The following is a 20,252-nucleotide window of genomic DNA, read 5'->3' on the forward strand; positions in this document are numbered from 1 at the left end:
GATTTCATCCCCAGGTTCAACATTCAGTGCCAGACCTCTGACGTCGCAAGTGATATCGTGGTCCCGTCCATAGATGAGAACAAGAAGCATTGCGTCTTTCAAAGCGATCTCTTATTATTCAGCTGCGCGGGGTCCCACCCCCACCACAAGCGGGTCTGTCCATGCAGGGACTACATGAAAGGACAGGTTGCACTTTGCAAGGACTGCCTATAGCATCTGCTAACCCTCTCCCTGTTGGATGGGGTGTCCTGGCGGCTAGGTGCGAAGGCTTTCTAGCACTTTTGGTGTTTATGGAAAGCATAAAGGGTTTCACGTTCCGTACACGGGCACCAAACACCGTTTTTGAGGAGCCCGTCCCAGGAAGTGCTTCAGATGCCTTTCTCACAGGAGCATTTTTTTTTTTGTGAGCTGAAGCCCTGGAAAGAACCAACTTTAATCCTAAAGCCTTCCACCTCTGCACTACTTAAAACAAAAAAGCGCAGCTGACATTTTATTTAAAGAAAATCTATAGATGGTTTACACAAGGTGAATATGGTTTTTGGTCATTGATGTGGCGGGGGAGTCCTCTCTCTAGTGCGGTGATTTAGGAACATTAGGACGCCATGCTAATATGTGTGAAACAACAACAGAAAAAAGGTGTGAAGGCGGTTCATCCACTCTGATTCTGGACGCCATACTAGATGATGATCACCGCATGCTGCAAAGGCCCACAGGCTGCTAGCTGTAACATAACGCATGACTACTGTAGACTATTGATTTGACGACGTAGAGCAGTGCCGGTGTCTCGTTACGGAATCGATAATATGGCATGTGTGTGAAATTCAGTTTCGGGGGGGAATTTTGTGATTCTCAACCTGTTTACAGGCCATAAAGTCCCTCTTCGTACACTCAACAGAAATTTCCTCTATCTCCGATCGCCACACTGCCAAGTGGTAGACCACCGCCAGCTTGGTTTTTTTCCTTGGATCCTTTGCGAATAACTCAACTGAAAATAAGGAAAATAAAATGTGTAATAATAACTGTCCTAGCTAGCGAATGAGGTAGTCTAGACAAAGCCAGTGCTTACCCAGGCGGTAGAAGTAGACAGCTAAAGATATATGTATAAAGCTTGTACGTCGTGTTTTTTGTTTTTTTTTTTTTGTTTTTTTTTTTATGGGCAATGTCTGTGAAATGGTTCTGTATATATTTAACATGTGGAATATTTTTATTTAGATATTTATGATGCAAAGAGGGTGTACATTTTTCTGTTTCTATGTTTGTGTGTGTGCGCACGCGCAGAGGAATTCAGTTGAATTTTGAGTATAGCTGTCATTTGCATTAGGTGGAGGCAAGCTTTTTTTTTTTTTTTTTTTTTTTTTTTTTATGTTTTTATTTTATTTTTCTGGGGGCTTAAACATTTTCTCATCTGTTCTTAAGTGAATTTGCACAGGGCTTTTAATATAAAGCTGCCCTATATGGACAAGTGTGTGGATACACGACCATCATGTCTTTATTAGCTTCTTGGACATCCTATTCCAAAATCACCGGTGTTATGAATTTTCCCTGTCTTTTTTTTTTTTGGCTAGGGCAGTCTCCGCTTTCCTGGTAAGACTTGCCACATGATTTTGAAGCCTTTATGTGGTAATCTGTGCCCATTGATCTAAAGAGCATTTGTGAGGCCAGGTATTAAAGGATACGTTCACCTTTGAAACATGTTGCATGTTCCACCTATGACAGTGGGCAGGGGATCCTCTCCCTACACCCGCTGTCACAATTCGAAAACAGCATGGTCATGCGGGAGTCTGCCTACACGGACCTGTCATTCAGAGTTTATTTGTGATTGAATGCCTACAAGTACCATCAGGCAGTGTGGCTGACTGCTTGTAGTTCTCTATGAACTGCAAAGCTGCTGGTGAACACTCCAGTAGTTCATTGATCTTCCTGCTGTCAGGTCACTGCTTCCCTGTACGAGGTACGGGCAGACAGCTATGCTGAGTCTTCAAGGGCCTGAGATTGCGGTACGATGCTCTGCAGGCTCCTTAAAATAAAAATGATAAATGCACAATTTTTTATGTGCATTTCAAATGTGCATTTATTTTCAAAGGTGAACTTATACTTTAATGTTAGATGAGACCTGGTTCGCAATCGCTGTTCCAGTTCGTTTGTTCAGTAGGGTTGAGTTCAGGGCCCTGTGAGGCCGCTTGAGTTGCTCAACGTCAATGTCTTCAAACAATGACTTTATGGAGCTGCCATTGAAAAGAGTGGTGCTGCCTTGCTGGAACAGAAAGGGACTTTCCCCCAAATTGTCACCACAAGATTGGAAGTGCACTATTGTCTAAAATATTTTTGTATGCTGTGGTATGAATAATACCATTCGTTGGAAACCCTTTTTTGTTTAAATAACAAACATGTTATACTTGCCAGCTCTGTGTAATGGTTTTGCACAGAGTAACCCCAATCCTCTCTTTCTTGGGTCCCCGCTGGCTCTCCTTGCTCCTTCCCCTTGACCAGTGTGCCCCCCAATAGCAATTAGTTTGCTATGGGGGAACTAGTGCGTGCGCTCTTCCAAGCTCTGCTCTATGCATCCATAAGACGCATAGAGACGTGGCTTGGCCCCGCCCCCTGCTCTTTCCCTCATTGGCTCACTGGCTGTGATTGACAGTAGTGGCAGCCGATGGTTTTTGTTGCTGTCTCAGCCAATGAGGATGGAGACCCGGGACAGCCGAGGCTCCTGTGCACACCACTGGATTGAAAGGGGGCTCAGGTGAGTGTTAGGGGGGCTGTGGGGGGAGCTGCACACTGAAGGGTTTTTACCTTCATGCATGGAATGTATGAAGGTAAAAAAAAAAAACCTTGAGCCTTTGCAACCACTTTAATTTGGAGCTGTGTTCACTTATTTTTGGCCGTATAATGTAGGTATGATGGTCAGGTGTCCACATGCTGTTCACCATAGAATGTATGTTAATACTCCTATTGCTGGAAGTGATAAAAAGATGTAATGAAATACTTCCTTTTCCTGGAGAAACTGCTGTTCCTTTCCATCGGTCATCACCAGCCCAGCCATGAGGTCTTGTGATCCCTGCTGTAGAGGAAAATCCAGGGTTCAGATGGGCAGATGCAGCTGTTTAACAGAGACTATGTGAAAGGAGTGCCTTGGGTTTTGGTCACATGATTGACACAAGAGGAAGCCTGAAGAGACATTTTAAATAGGGAAAAAGAATTGCAGCTCTTCAATTACTCTTCATCCATCCTGTAAATATGATTTTATTTACTTTTAAGTCCAGGTCTACTTTAAAGGGCCACTAAACTTAAACAAAAGGTATCTTTAGTTGGGAATTACGATTACATTGCCTATTGTGTGAGACATAAATGGGCACATTTGCTGTTTGTGTATTTGCTGGCAGTCTGTGAGCTGTCACTGTAAGAAAATGGAGACGATGATGGCAGTTCCATCTGTGGCATTGGTAAAGTGGAAGACAGCAACGGGTATCTCTCCCAACTGTACCCCATCCATCCAGATAATCTCCTGATACGTTTATATATTTATCCAAATGCGCTGGTAAAACGTAAGTATTTACAATCTCCTGATTTTATGATTAGCGGCCCTCCTGTTTCATGCACTTGGGTGCATTTGCATCATGGAGACACAGCATATTTGTTTCCTGGGATGTCCTGGAGCTGCCCATAAACATGAATGGGTAAAGGAAGCTGTACACCACTACAGTTGTGCTCATAAGTTTACATACCTTGGCAGAATTTATGACGACTTGGCCATTTTTCAGAGAATATGAATGATAACTCAAAAACTTTTTCTTTCACTCATGGTTTATTTTATTTATTTCAGGTACTTATACAGCGCCGTCAATTTACGCAGCACTTTACATTTTACATACATTGTACATTCACATCAGTCCCTACCCTCAAGGAGCTTACAATCTAAGGTCCCTAAATCACATTCATACATACTAGGGACAAATTAGACAGGATCCAATTAGCCTACCAGCATGTCTTTGGAGTGTGGGAAGAAACCAAAGTACCTGGAGGAAACCCACGCAGACACAGGGAGAACATGCTCCAGGCAGGTATTGTCGTGGTTGGGATTCGAACCAGCGACCCTTCTTACTGCTAGGCGAAAGTGCTATCCACTACACTACTGTGCCGCCAGGTTCATGTTTGGCTGAAGCCATTTATTATAAATCAACTGCGTTTACTCTTTTTAAATCATAATGGCACCAGAAACTACCCAAATGACCCTGATCAAAAGTTTACATACCCCAGTTTTTAATACCGTGTATTGCCCCCTTTAACATCAATGACAGCCTGAAGTCTTTTGTGGGTGAGGCTCTTTATCTTCTCAGTAAAGCTGCCCATTCCTCTTGGCAAAAAGCCTCCAGTTCCTGTAAATTCTTGGGCTGTCTTGCATGAACTGCACATTTTGAGATCTCCCCAGAGTGGCTCAATGATATTGAGGTCAGGAAACTGAGATGGGCTCTCCAGAACCTTCACTTTATTCTGCTGTAGCCAATGACAAGTCAACTTGGCCTTGTGTTTTGGATCATTTTCATGTTGGAATGTCCAAGAACGTCCCATACACAGCTTCCTGGTTGATGAATGCAAATGTTCCTCCAGTATGTTTTGATAACATACTGCATTCATCTTGCCAACAATTTTGCCCAAATTTCCTGTGCCTTTGTAGCTTTCACATCCCCAAAACATCAGCGATCCACCTTCGTGTTTCACAGTAGGAATGGTGTACCTTTTCATCATAGGCCTTGTTGACTCCTCTCCAAATGTAACGTTTATGGTTGTGGCCAAGAAGCTCAATTTTGGTCTCATCACTCCAAATTACTTTGTGTCAGAAGGTTTGAGGCTTGTCTCTGTGCTGTTTGGGGTATTGTAAGCAGAATACTTTGTGGCATTTGCATAGTAATGGATTTCTTCTGGTGACTCGACCATGCAGCCCATCTTTCTTCAAGTGCCTCCTTATTGTGCATCTTGAAACAGCCACACCACATGTTTTCAGAGAGTCCTGTATTTCATTTGAAGTTATTTGTGGGTTCTTCTTTGCATCCCGAACAATTTTCCTGGCAATTGTGGCTGAACGCTTAGTTGGTCTACCTGACCATGGTTTGGTTTCAACAGAACCCCTCATTTTCCACTTGATTAGAATTTGAACACTGCTGATTGGCATTCTCAATTCCATGGATATCTTTTTATATCCCTTTCCTGTTTTATACAGTTAAACTACCTTTTCCCGCAGATCCTTTGACAATTCTTTTGCTTTCCCCAGAATCCAGAAACGTCAGTCTAGCACTGGATGAAAGACGCAAGGGTCTGTGTAGAGTACAGAAACTCATTGACCTTTTATACACACAACACAAACAGATCACAGGTGAAGATGGTTACCTTTAATAGCCATTCAACCCCCTTTGTGTCAACTTGTGTGCATGTTATCAGACCAAAATCACCAGGGTATGTAAACTTTTGATCAGGGTCATTTGGGTAGTTTCTGTTGTCATTATAATTTAAAAAGAGTAAACACGGTTGATTGATAATAAATGGCTTCAGCCAAACACTAACCATGAGTTGAAAAGTTTTTGTTATTCATATTCTCTGAAAAATGGCCAAGAAATCATAAATTCTGCCAGGGTATGTAAACTTATGAGCACAACTATGCACCATTATTTGCGTAAAGCAGCACATGTGTACAAATGTAATGCATGTTAAAGCGGAGCTCTAGGCTCCCCCCCCCCAAAAAAAAAAAATTAGGTCAGCAGCTACAAATACTGTAGCTGTTGTCTTTTAATATTAGAGCACTTAGCTGTCCAGGAATCCAGCGGTGTCCTCACCCAAGACAATTTTTCAGTTGGCTATCGGGTGCTGGCGCAGTCATCTTGACTAAGGAAAGCCAGCAGTGAAGCCTTGCGGCTTCACAGCCCGTTTCCTAGTGCGCATTTGTGAATCGCACTGCCCTTTGTGATTAGGCCAGCTGCGGTGGAAGGAAGGGGAAGCAAACAGAGCTGGAAGTGGGAGCAGGTACCTGTCAAAACCAGTCCTTTTGGGTGGAGCTCTGCTTTAACTGCTATTGGTGCATGCGCATATATGTGCTTGGCATAGCTGCGTATAGCTGTCTTCGCCCATTTCTGTATTGGTGGCTGCATGCAGCTTCAGGTAGTCCAGGGCACCAGAAATAGGCAGCATATTTACGCTGCACAGACAAGTACACGCATGTGCATGTTGCCCAAAGCCCTGGCACACACGGCCGTATATCAGACAGCTCAACAAAAACCGGCTGACGTTCGGCCCGTGCGTACACCAGCCTGTCCCACAGAAGTTGGCCATATGGCTGGGGGCAGTCCCCCTGTTTAGTACAGCCTCTCCCTGCTAAGCTATTGTGTTCCAACATCAGATGGTTAGTACAGCGAGCGTTTCCCAAGCTTTTTTTTATTTATTTTTTTTTTTTTTTTGTTCAGCCTGCTGGGTTAAACAAAAAACTGATATTGTGTGGCTTAATAAAGAGAAGGTCTATATCTTGTATGTGACAGGTGCACTTTTAATATGGTTGTTTCATACACGGAAGCTTACGCATTTGATGACCGTAACAATAGAATAGACTAAAGCTGGGTACAAATGGATCAATTTTTTTTTTTTGGATCAGCCAGCTAGCTGATCAAAAAAAATAGGTTTATCTATCCACACATTCAAGGTGGATGGGGGAATATCCCCACTGTGCTTTTTGTATTTTGCCAGTGGGGACTTGTCCACTGATCAGCACTGCAGCCAATTGGCTGCAAGTGCTGCTCCTGTGAAAATATACAAACAGACCCATTTGGGAGGAGTCAATCGAATGGGAAACACCATGCTTGGAATTAAATTTGTCCGCTTCCTGCTGAACCAGCTGAATTTTGATCCATTCATTCCCAGCTGTAGCCATTGCAAAGTTGCAGGTACCAGCATATCAAGTATTGGCTATGGCAGGGAGTCAGACTGCCTATCCCCCCTGTAATGTGTGCATTTTATAATAAAAAATCCATCAGCTACTCACCCAGCTTGCTATGCCAGTTGGAGGGTTTCCCGATTCATGGGGTAAATTCTTCAGGGCACACTTTATTTTTATTACAGGTACACTTTGCATGGGGAAGGGTAAAAGGAGGCAGATGACAGCAGTGCAAGTGGTAGTTGTGGCAACCTTACCTTAGAAAATGGCAAGTCCCCACCACTAGACCCCCCCCCCCCCCCCCGACATTTTTATTTTTGCAGTGTGTTCTTTCTTTCCAGACTCTCCATTACATATTGGCTCCTCTGGGATTTGTCTCTGCTGCTGGCAGTATGAATCGGCATCCTAAAACATTCCAAAATTTCTCTAGAAAAATCCAGCCGAGCACGTACACTGCCATCCTTCAACTGCAAAACATGTCACCTTCCAACAATAGTTCTACTATTTTTGCCACCATCTCCCAAAAAATAGAATAAAAAAGGTGAATTGGGCATTTACTTGTGTTGCACTGATTTAATTTACATAAGATAAAAAATTGTATAGAAATTAATTTATTGATGCTTTATTTGTTGTATTAACCTGTTATCACCTGTTTTTTGGCATTGTTTTCAATAATTTTGTTTTCTTTTTCTGCTTTTGGTTTCCACCGAAGTAACTTATTTTTTGCCGCTGATGGTGGAAAGTCGATACAATACACACTGTTAAAGACAGAGGACCTCATTCTCATATATGCAAGTTAATTTGCACATGTATAAATAGAAATGCTTTTTGTGAGTTTTTTTTTTTTTTTTTTAATTTTTTTTTTTGTGGGGGAGGGTGTAAAATTGTAAATTTCCTATCGTTTTTGTGCTGTCTTGAAAATGTTGGTATGTTTGTCTTAATTTAATTTTAATACAGTATGTGCCTTTTAACTTTTAAGGTTGTTTTGTGATTTGGGCTTCAACTGGACACCTGTTAAAGGACATGACTGCTGAATCTCAGATTTTTTTTTTTTTTTTTTTTTTTTTTTTTAGGTGGTCATCTGATTTTTAGATCACATGTGAACTTCCTATATCTCTCAGATTTAAAGCACAACTAGAGAAGCTTATTTGGGTTTTGTGTGTGTGTCTATATATCGATATCTCTCGAGATATTATATATAAATATTATAATGTGTGTATTTTTAAAACCCAACATAGCTTCTGACTTTTCAAGACAAGAGTGGGGAATTAACCAAAATTGACAATTTGTGTATTTCCCCTCATTTCCTGTTTATTAACAGGAAGAGAAGTAAATCGCATCAATGAGAACACAAGCAGCAGATGTGTGTAAGTAACGAGGTGTTCCCCAGTAGCTTGCCACCCCCCTCCCTTTTTGAAAAAAAGTATATTAAATGCACATTTTTTTGCAGGTAAACAAATTGCATTTATTTTTTCTATGGGGCCTGCACCCGTGGTGATAAGCAGATCGCAGGTGCAATCTCAGGCTCCTGCAGAGACTCGGTATAGCTGTCTGCCCGTTCCTCCATGTGGGCAGGCAGTTACCTGAGCGTGGGAAGATCAGTGGACTTACAACAGTGCTCACCAGCGACCGTGTAGTTCATTGAGAACGACAAGCCATCAGCCACAATGGCAGGCAGTATTTGTTGGCATTCATTCAGAGGAAACTGAAAATAGCACGACCATGTGGGGGCTTCACCCACACAGCCGTGTCATTCATTCAAAGTGTGACAGTGGATGCGGGGACAAGATTCCTCACCCACTCTCACATGGAGAGGTGGTTGTGTGGGGGGAAGCTGTGGATGCTGCTGGAACATGTTACATGTTCCAATTAAAAATGGGTGGAACATGTAACACATTCCAGAGGGGACCTCATCAAGTGATTGTAAAATCGGACATAACCCAGTGACTGGCTTCAGGTGAGATACATAGAGGTGAAACAAATCCTCCTACCTAAGTTGTTCCTGTTTATCTGAAGCCCTCTCTTCTCTACAGCCTTTCAATATCCAGAATGTACACACATTTCTCTGCTCCAGCAGGTGGGTGGCTGGAATCTGAAGTCACACACTGCATAGCAGAGAGCTAAGTGTAATATTAGATCTGAGTGGAGGGAAAAGGCACACTCCCCCACACTCTCATAGGGGAATCATGCACCGCTAAGGTTGTCAATCACTTACTGTGTGCTGGAGGGGAGTTGGGGCTGTCTCCCAGGATCGTCTGATGTCAGCATAGCCATGGCTGCTCAACCTGTGGCCCTTCAGCTGTTACGGAAATACAAGTCCTGTAAGGCATTGCAAGGCTCACAGTTACAAGCATGGCTTGCAGAGGCATTGTGGGACTTGTAGTTCCGCAACAGCTGGAGGGACACAGGTTGAGCACCCATGGTATAGACTGTATAAAGTTACTCATCCTGATAGCAGACGAATGACAGAGCAGACAGAAATCCCACTAGGGCAAGTACACATTAAGGGTATGCCGTTCTCTTTTATTTTCATTTTAGAGGGGTTTTTTTTTTTGTTCCACCATTATAGAGGCTCCATCATAAATGGTGACACCACTTGTTTGGCTGTGGGCAAAGCTGAGGATTTTAGAGTTGGAGCCGACAATAGATAAAGGAAGCCAGCATGTGATTCTAATTGTGCTTGACCATATAAATATCAATTTTATGTAGTTAGCATGTAATGGTTTTAGATTATATAAATCACTCCTTTTAATAAACCTTTACTAATAAGGTTTACATTCAATTGATCACATATCACAATAAGATTGTATTTTTTTTTTTTTTTTTTTCTGATACTAGTGAAAGTCATTAAAGAGATATTAGTATCCCTTCTATAATAGAATACAGAGTTGTGATGTGGCAGATTCCCTTCTAGCTACATGGACCAAAGACATTTCCCTGACCGTTATTTCTTTTCAGTACATTGTTGTAGAGAAACTTTACCGACCACAAAAAGAGCGTTCAGGAAATCTAACCTTCAGCAAATCCTCAAACCAACCATAAGTTCACCTTTTTTTGTTTGAAGGCCCTTTAGGCTCAAAGGTTAAGCCTTTTTAAGCCCAGTACACACAGGCCAAACATTGGGTGGTATCTGGCGGTTCAATAGAAACTGGCCAGCATTCGGCCAATCTGGCACAACGTCCGGCTTCTGTTGAAGGGGCATGCCCGAAAAAAAAAATTCCCATTCGGCATCATATCAGTGTTTTCAGCAAATGGCTGAGAGCGCTGACTGGTGTGTTCTGGCCGGCGCCCACCCCCTGTCAGAACACAATAGCTTTCATGGTTAGGACAGCAGCTCCTCCTGAGCTCTTCAGGTTTTTTTTTTTGCTCAGCCCAACCTGATAGGGTTTACCAGGCTTAATTCTGATTGCTCATGGGCTTCCCTAACAACGTAAACAGGATTATGTAGTATATTGCCTCCTAGTACCCATTCAGTTAAATCTAAGTGGTTATTATGGGATTTGTGCATTTATTAGTTCTTACCCTGTGAGTTGCTTTATTGGACAAACCAGATACAGTGTGCAAGGTATCATTAAAGGGAGTGGTAGTTGCAGATTCATGATAAAGCGCAGTTTGGAGATGGTCCTCCACAAACTTGGTTTGCTATCTGGTGAATCACAGACTAGGATCTATTGTGGAGCCAGTGAAGGTGGACTCCTCATTTACATACTAGTTCTGCATCAATCACAAACTAATGAAGCAAGGTTGAGCATAGCAGCCTGGAGCTTCAACTTCGTAATTTCAGTGACTTTTCCTATAGTAACAGGTTATAGAATTTCCCATTCTAGCTTGTGTTTTTCTTACTTCCAGCAGCCTCTGAAGACTTTAAGGCCCTAGACCTTTCACTCCATAGTAGTGTACTCCACTGAGTTCATCCTTGTTTGCAGTTGTCTAATCCTATTGATGGGTAACAGTAATAGAATAGTAAAGCAGAGTTATTTGTAAGAAATTAAAGTTTGTCAAGGGGGGACGTGACCAGTTTTAAGAGGCGCCTTAGCTGAAAAAAAAAGTGTAGCCAAGTTGTTATATTTGTGTGCATTATTATCCAGTGTCTCCCACCTCAATAGCTGCTTTTTTTTTTTTAACTTTTTTTAATGGAGATTTGTCATGTTCTTTTATCACGTGTTCCAGCAGCCCACTTTTCACAAAGTAGAGATTGTAACAAGTGGTATAGTGTTGCTAAAACATCGAGATGTACAAACACAAGTGTACACATCCAAGCGGTTGTAAATGTCCGATTCTGTATCTCTAACATGGATCATAAAGCTTTCACTTTTCATTGTTGTAGAAAAGAAAATTTAAGGAAACTTTATTTTTCAATAAATCCTTTTTTCTTGTGTGAGATTTTCTCGTCTTTGGTTGTTACTGCCTGTAAAAGTGAAATGGTATTTTGCTGGGCACACTGCCTGTGCCAACCCCGGGTACAATGAAAATGGTTGGGGTGAGAAGATTCACCATACGACATTCTTAGCCTCTAGGTTATGTTAGATTTACCAGACAATCAGGGTCGTCTTTAATATTGATTGGATCCCACTCACTGAGCAATCCCAAATATTTGAGCAAGTAAAGTGGCACATTAATACACATACTACAGGAGAGGGTCAGATAATGCAGACATGCTACAGAAGAGGGTCAGATTGCGTACATGCCACAGGGGATTGTCATAGATTGCGGACATGCCACAGGGGATGCTTAGAGACTGCGGACATGCCACAGGGGATGCTTAGAGACTGCGGACATGCCACAGGGGACGGTCAGAGACTGCGGACATGCCCCAGGGGACGGTCAGAGGCTGCGGACATGCCCCAGGGGACGGTCAGAGGCTGCCGACATGCCCCAGGGGACGGTCAGAGGCTGCCGACATGCCCCAGGGGACGGTCAGAGGCTGCCGACATGCCCCAGGGGACGGTCAGAGGCTGCCGACATGCCCCAGGGGACGGTCAGAGGCTGCCGACATGCCCCAGGGGACGGTCAGAGGCTGCCGACATGCCCCAGGGGACGGTCAGAGGCTGCCGACATGCCCCAGGGGACGGTCAGAGGCTGCCGACATGCCCCAGGGGACGGTCAGAGGCTGCCGACATGCCCCAGGGGACGGTCAGAGAACTTTCAGCAATGCACATCTTTACAGTTGAATGACACAGCTCAGGGTTTCAGGATAGCAGTTGGGCATTCTATGGGTGTAAGGACATACCTGGCCAACTGTCCGGGGGCGGGACTACCACTCTGATCTCTGCTCATTCTACAGCTGATCCCTTCTGAGCAATACAGGCTGCATGGTGCGGGGTCAGAACGTCAGTGGAGCCCCAGCCCGCCCCCCTCTGCTGGCTGGCTTGGGCATACAGCCCCCCGTGTCCTCTGTGTTCTCTACAATGCTGTCATCGGGCCCCAATTCATGGGTGGTGCAGGCCCGGGCAGGTGCCCCATTTGCCTTGTGTTAAAGATGGCCCTGCAGACAAATTGCGTTTGAAAGACCGCTGCGCAAATACAGTGTGACATAAAACGACCGCCATTTTATTTTCTAGGGGGGTCTCTGCTAAAAAAAAATGTATAATTTTTAGGGGTTCTAAGTAATTTTCTAGCAAAAGATACTGATTTAAACTTGTAAGCAACACGTGTCAAAAGAGGTTTAGTCTTTAAAGCGGAGTTCCACCCAAAAGTGGAACTTCTGCTCATTTGTCTCCTCTCCCCCTCCGGTGCCACATTTGGCACCTTTCGCAGGGGGGGTAGCGGATACCTGTGTTTGGTATCTGGCCCCCACTTCCTGGGATACCTGGCCGTGTGTACAGTAGGGACCTGGCGTGAAGCCGTAAGGCTTCACTACTGGGTTCCCTTACTGGCAATGGCAGTGGCAGTACTCGACAGGTGATTAAAACATCACCTGCGTTGATGACATTGCTGGACTCCAGGACAGGTAAGTGTATTTTTATTAGAAATCAGCAGCTGCAGTATGTGTAGCTGCTGGCTTTTAATTTTTGCAGGGGTGGGCGGACCTCCGCTTTAAGTGGTTAAACTGACCTCATTTACATATTGAAGTTCATTCCTTTGATCTCTCAAAGATACTTTGTATCTTCTCTATTTCTGTTGGTAAACATTTGTTGACTTCTTCTTTTTTTTTTTTTTTTTTTTTTTTTTGACAGCTGTGCACTGTTAAGAATCAAGGAAATGGCCAATTAAGATCGAGAGGGGGGGTTTTTTTTTTTTTTTTAACGATTAATCGTGCAACTCTACTCTAAATGCACAATTTTCCTGCCAAAGGCTTTTTTTTGTCCCTCCAGATCTTGCATGTCATCTTGCCCCCCCCCCCCCCCCAGCCTGTGACTAGACAGTGCAGGGAGAAGCAGCAACTGATGGCCTCATCTCTCACATAGGAATGGGCATGCCAATTATTATTCACAATTTATATAGCGCCAAAAGTCTACACATCGCTTTACAATGTAGAGGGGGAGGGGGGGAGACTGCATAATTACAGTACAGTTCTACACAGAAGGGACAGGAGGGCCCTGCTTGTAGAGCTTACCCTCTAAAGTGAGGGGGTGGTGGTGGTACAAAAGGTAATAGATGCGGGGAATGATTTGATGGGGGTTGCTCTGGGGCAGTTAGGTTTGTGTGTGTGTGTGTGTGTGGGTGTGGGTGTGGGTGTGTGTGGGATAGGCTTCCCTGAATAAGTGAGTTTTCAGGGATTTTCTAACAGGTGGACAGGTTAGGGGCTGATCGGACATAGTGGGGCAGGGAGTTCCAGAGGATGGGAGAGGCTGTGGAGAAGTCCTGAAGGCAAGCATGGGAGGAGGTAACAAGGGAGCTAGAAAGCAGGAGTTCCTGGGAGGAGCCAATCACCATGTCTCTTATTGGCACATGAACACTGCAGCATAACGCACTGGCTTCTTCCTCTCCCAGTATGGGCTTTTTTTTTTTTCTTTTTAGTGACCAGCAAGAGACTAATACCTGGTCAAATTTAGGTACCCCCCACTGCATTTAAGGAAAGACATTTATTGATGTATTCATGAATATGGAGCTTGCATAATTGGTGTCATCTATATCCATGTGGAGTTTAGCTTTAATCACTGTTTATCACTTAACATATTGCAGGTGTCCATGAGATCCACAAATTGGATAAATCCAGCAACAAAAAGTCCAAGTCTTAGTGCAGATATAGGGATATACCATTAAATAATATAGGTCAAAGTGAAGGAAAAAAAAAAAGACCAAACAATGTTGTAGGAGCTAGAGATTGTTCTGACGAAGATACTGTGCTTAAATGGTACCATGGCAAAAAAGTGTACACCTAGTACATAGGCTAACGCATCAGAGGGATCCAGGCTGTATTCCTACATGTGCCCTCAGAAGTCTTTTCCATCAGAGCGCCCTTTTAAATCTGTACTGTTTAGTTTTGTGGATTACATGGTTGGCCTTTGATTTCTGAATGCGATGGAGCCTTTAACTTGAGGTTACATGTTAAAATAAATATAGCATTATAAGCTCTAACGAGCAGGGCCCTCTGATCCCTCCTGTATTGATTACTATTGTAAGTGTACTGTCTGCCCTCATGTTAAGCGCTGCACAAACTGTTGGCGCTATATAAATCCTGTATAATAATAATATAAACTGATAGATATATCTATCAGAAGTGCCATAGTAATAAATGAGAGAGTGCAAATGCATTGGCAGCCAGGAAGATCTTGGCCATGTATCTGTTTTTGTCCACCTGCCAATTGACCTAACATTAAGCACTACTTAAGATCCACCTAAAAACTTGACAGAGGCTTCTGATCACACCGCCCATGTGAATAGGACCTAATTATACGTAAAAGGTGTGGGGGGGCGCGCGGCAATTTCGCTTCACTATTACACTAACTGGAAGCAAGGAGAAATGTCCCTCAATGACGACACCGACTTCTACAAACACCTACCAGGAGCTTTAAGGTGACATGTTGCCTTTTGAAATAAATGATGAAAAATATCCTCAGATATGTCTACATGTGTGTGCCTAGTATGGATTTTGGCCGCATCCTTGTTCTCCTGCAACCGGATGTGTTACTCTCTACCATTTTCTGAAACCCCATGCAATCCATGGTGTTACTCTTGCACCCACTAGCAAACAAGAAGTGATTGACAGGCTCTGTGTGATGGCGATGTACCTGCATGGAGACTACAGACCAAGACCTCTAATATCTACGGGCCTCTGGATATATACAAGGGGAACATGACTGTGCCTGCAGACACCCAGAAGAAGTCAGCTGAAGTGTGCTCATGAACCGAGCCGCACATGTATGTTGTAAGTTGAGGGCATTCAATTCGGGGGGGGGAAAGAGTGTGACACCAGGTCTCTGCCTCCTGGAAGCTAAGATATGCTTTTACCGCAAGATGTACTTTGGAGATGGAGAAAGATGAGTGCAGGCACAATAGAATAGATTATGTGGGTCAGCTGGTGTCCAATTTATTGCGTTTACGTGGAATTTCCATTTGAACTCTTCCTTACTCCGCCCTGAAACGGAAGCCATCTGTTTTATCATGGTTAAGTGATAGTTTGTGTTTGGGGTTTATTTTTGAGGTCTGCAGAGACAAACCGATGCAGGTAAAATCAAACTGTATATAACATTTAATTAATGATGGTGATAATGTAATAAATTTGGAAAAATGTAACAAGCAACTTAGCTATAGATTTCCTGTCCCATGTCAGTTTAGTGTGAATCTAGTGATAGTTCAGTATGAGTGTAGAGTGACCAGTGTCAGTTTAATTTGTCAGGGCAGGTTTCCTGCAGTATATGTGTTACTGCACGTTTAACCCAGTATATTTCAATGCCTTACTGCACGGTTACCGCAGTTTTACTGCAGAATATTTTGTAGTGTATCAGTGTCTGTGTAGTGCGTACTCAAGTTAAAGTGCACCAAACACCACTTTCCGTTGACTAGTGCATCCAATTACACATTTCTACATTTTGTTAACAAGTCCCCCTCCAACCCCCAATCATGTTTGGGAAGCCAACAAGGAAAGGCAGACGTTCCCATGGCACTGTGAGGGGGCCAGCAGCGTATGTTTCAACAGGCAATAGTGGACTTGGTCAGTCCCCAGGCAGGGCATCATTTTCTCTGTTTAGTGATGTTGCACAGTCCACTGCAGCTGTCAGAATGGCTTATTCTGCCTCCTTGTCCACAGCTACTCCTGCCATATCCCCAGCATCAGGCATGGAGGAGTGAGCTGAGTTATTTGAACACAGCGTCAGCCCCCTTGATCCTTGACCATGCCCAGCCATTACGTGATTCTGATGCTGGCTGTGAGGTTGAGGAAGGTAGGAACATGAGCCTACAGAGAGGAGAGAACACTGTTAACCACTTGAGCCCCGGACCATTATGCTGCCTAAGGACCAGAGGTCTTTTTCCAATTTGGCACTGCGTCGCTTTAACTGCTAATTGCGCGGTCATGCAATGCTGTACCAAAACGAAATTTGCGTCCTTTTCTTCCCACAAATAGAGCTTTCTTTTGATGGTATTTGATCACCTCTGCAGTTTTTATTTTTTGCGCTATAAACGGAAAAAGACCGAAAATTTTGAAAAAAAAATTTATTTTCTACTTTTTGTTATTAAAAAAATCCAATAAACTAAATTTTAGTCATACATTTAGGCCAAAATGTATTCGGCCACATGTCTTTGGTAAAAAAAATGTCAATAAGCATATATTTATTGGTTTGCGCAAAAGTTATAGCGTCTACAAACTAGGGTACATTTTCTGTAATTTACACAGCTTTTAGTTTATGACTGCCTATGTCATTTCTTGAGGTGCTAAAATGGCAGGGCAGTACAAAACCCCCCCAAATGACCCCATTTTGGAAAGTAGACACCCCAAGGAAATTGCTGAGAGGCATGTTGAACCCATTGAATATTTTTTTTTTTTTGTCCCAAGTGATTGAATAATGACAAAAAAAAAAAAATATTTACAAAAAGTTGTCACTAAATGATATATTGCTCACACAGGCCATGGGCCTATGTGGAATTGCACCCCAAAATACATTCAGCTGCTTCTCCTGAGTATGGGGATACCACATGTGTGGGACTTTTTGGGAGCTTAGCCGCGTACGGGGCCCGAAAACCAAGCACCGCCTTCAGGATTTCTAAGGGTGTAAATTTTTGATTTCACTCTTCACTGCCTATCACAGTTTCGGAGGCCATGGAATGCCCAGGTGGCACAAAACCCCCCCAAATGACCCCATTTTGGAAAGTAGACACCCCAAGCTATTTGCTGAGAGGCATGGTGAGTATTTTGCAGCTCTCATTTGTTTTTGAAAATGAAGAAAGACAAGAAAAAACTTTTTTTTTCTTTTTTCAATTTTCAAAACTTTGTGACAAAAAGTGAGGTCTGCAAAATACTCACTATACCTCTCAGCAAATAGCTTTGGGTGTCTACTTTCCAAAATGGGGTCATTTGGGGGGGTTTTGTGCCACCTGGGCTTTCCATGGCCTCCGAAACTGTGATAGGCAGTGAAGAGTGAAATCAAAAATTCACGCCCTTAGAAAGCCTGAAGGCGGTGCTTGGTTTTCGGGGTCCCGTACGCGGCTAGGCTCCCAAAAAGTCTCACACATGTGGTATCCCCGTACTCAGGAGAAGCAGCAGAATGTATTTTGGGGTGTAATTTCACATATTCCCATGGCATGTTTGAGCAATATCATTTAGTGACAACTTTGTGCAAAAAAAAAAAAAAAAATTTGTCTCTTTCCCGCAACTTGTGTCGCAATATAAAATATTCCATGGACTCGACATGCCTCTCAGCAAATAGCTTGGGGTGTCTACTTTCCAAAATGGGGTCATTTGGGGGGGTTTTGAACTGTCCTGGCATTTTATGCACAACATTTAGAAGCTTATGTCACACATCACCCACTCTTCTAACCACTTGAAGACAAAGCCCTTTCTGACACTCATTGTTTACATGAAAAAGTTATTTTTTTTTGCAAAAAAATTACTTTGAACCCCCAAACATTATATATTTTTTTAAAGCAAATGCCCTACAGATTAAAATGGTGGGTGTTTCTTTTTTTTTTTTCACACAGTATTTGCGCAGCGATTTTTCAAACGCATTTTTTGGGGAAAAAACACACTTTTTTAAATTTTAATGCACTAAAACACACTGTATTGCCCAAATGTTTGATGAAATAAAAAAGATGATCTTAGGCCGAGTACATGGATACCAAACATGACATGCTTTAAAATTGCGCACAAACGTGCAGTGGCAACAAAATAAATACATTTTTAAAAGCCTTTACAGGTTACCACTTTAGATTTACAGAGAAGGTCTACTGCAAAAATTTTTTTTTTTTTTTTTTTCTTTATTATTATTTTGCTTTTTAATCTTATTTTTAAACTGTTCCTTTCATTTTTTTTTTTTTTTAATCATTTTTATTGTTATCTCGGGGAATGTAAATATCCCCTATGATAGCAATAGGTAGTGACAGGTACTCTTTTTTGAAAAAATTGGGGTCTATTAGACCCTAGATCTCTCCTCTGCCCTCAAAGCATCTGATGACACCAAGATCGGTGTGATAAAAGGCTTCCCCAATTTCCCAATGGCGCTATTTACATCCGGCGAAATCTAAGTCATAAAATGCTCGTAGCTTCCGGTTTCTTAGGCCATAGAGATGTTTGGAGCCACTCTGGTCTCTAATCAGCTCTATGGTCAGCTGGCTGAATCACCGGCTGCATTCTCAGGTTCCCTGTTGAGACAGGAGAGCCAGAGAAAAACACGGAAGACGGTGGGGGGGGGGGGGGGCATTCCCTCCCACGGCTTGTAAAAGCAGTCTAGAGGCTAATTAGCCACTAGGATTGCTTTTACATGAAAGCCGACCGCTGGCTGAAAAGAATGATACCAAGATGATACCTAAACCTGCAGGCATCATTCTGGTATAACCATTCAAAGACGTGAATGGCGTACCTGAAGACAAAAAAATGGTTAACAATAAAGCACAGTAAACGGTAAAGTATAAAAAATTGCATACCTGAAAAGCAAACATGATAAAACATAATAACAATAAAACATTGCAGAATAGAATACAGTAAAAAAGAGCAGAACAAGAGAGAGAGCATAGAGAGAGAGAGAACAATAAAACGACAACTATTTTTTTTTTATTTCATATATTTTTTTTTTTTTTTTTTTACACTTTTTTTGTAACTAACTTTTATAACGGTAACCGGTTCCAGGTTCGGGTCTCACAAAATGCGATGGCATCTTGGGAGACCCTGTGAAAGTGTGCCTAGTCTGTGCAATGCTGTACCCTACGCTAATACTCAACTAATGAATGGTAGCGTTCAAAACATTCACCAATGCAAAGACCAGGATTGTCAGGACAGGAGGGACAATAATAGAGGGTGTCACGCCTATATTCGCGCTTGCTGCAGACACATCTTTTTTGGGCGTTCGTTGGGTAGGGGTACTCGGGAGGACATAAAGAAAATGCCTCTCATGCAGCCGACTGCATTTGGTTGGGGATGTGAATGGGGGAAGTACGGGCGCTGCAGAAGCGGTGGGTTCCCAATTAGGATTGGCGAATGCAGCAGGAAGGGCACTATGGGCACGACGGGCCTGTGTTTGTCTTCTTGGTGGCAGCGGGACACTACTTGTGCTTGCCACCTCACCAGCTTGAACTGCACTTATGGGACTCGCCACGTCACCAAGTGTTACTGCAGTGCTGGTTTGACTACGACCGGGGTGTACTAGGCCACTGACGCTTGCCAGTTCAATAAAAAGCTACCAAAAAAACTGTTAGCGATCGCAGGGATCAGGCCTGACTCTGCGAATGCTGCAGTTATGCGTTAAGTGTTTTGTAAGTGACAGTGATCGATCGATACTGCACTTGGGTGGGCTGGGCCGGGCGGAGGGGCAAAATGCAGGTGCTAGCAGGTATCTGGGCTGATCCCGCTAACACTGCGTTTTTGGGAACCCTAAACTGCTGGGGACGCTAGTATAGATCTGATCGGATCAGATACTATACCACTAAGGGAGGTGTACGGTGCGTGCGTGGGTGTTAGCGGTACTGGCGCTAATCTGACGCTGCTTGGGGCTGGTGCTTGCCAGTTCACCAAAATACTACCAAAAAAACTGTTAGCGATCGCAGGGATCAGGCCTGACTCTGCGAACGCTGCATTTATGCATTTAGTGTTTTGTAAGTGTCAGTGATCGATCGATACTGCACTTGGGTGGGCTGGGCTGGGCCGGGCGGAGGGGCAAAACGCAGGTGCTAGCAGGTATCTGGGCTGATCCCGCTAACGCTGTGTTTTTGGGAACCCTAAACTGCTGGGGACGCTAGTATAGAT

General features: G+C 43.3%; 1 protein-coding gene across 2 annotated transcripts in view; it reads left to right on the plus strand.

Annotated features, from left to right (window-relative positions):
- MGAT5 (alpha-1,6-mannosylglycoprotein 6-beta-N-acetylglucosaminyltransferase) overlaps nucleotides 1–11,299 on the plus strand; it is a 225,950-nt gene extending 214,651 nt beyond the window's left edge. For both annotated transcript variants that reach the window (XM_073634279.1, XM_073634278.1), the window contains exon 17: nucleotides 15–11,299. In XM_073634279.1, the coding sequence (XP_073490380.1) occupies nucleotides 15–213 (199 nt within the window). In that variant the 3' untranslated portion in view covers nucleotides 214–11,299. The remainder of the gene's footprint in view (nucleotides 1–14) is intronic.
- The last annotated feature ends 8,953 nt before the right edge of the window (nucleotides 11,300–20,252 follow it).

This window comes from Aquarana catesbeiana, linkage group LG06, assembly GCF_042186555.1.
Source record: "Aquarana catesbeiana isolate 2022-GZ linkage group LG06, ASM4218655v1, whole genome shotgun sequence".
Taxonomy (NCBI): domain Eukaryota; kingdom Metazoa; phylum Chordata; class Amphibia; order Anura; family Ranidae; genus Aquarana; species Aquarana catesbeiana.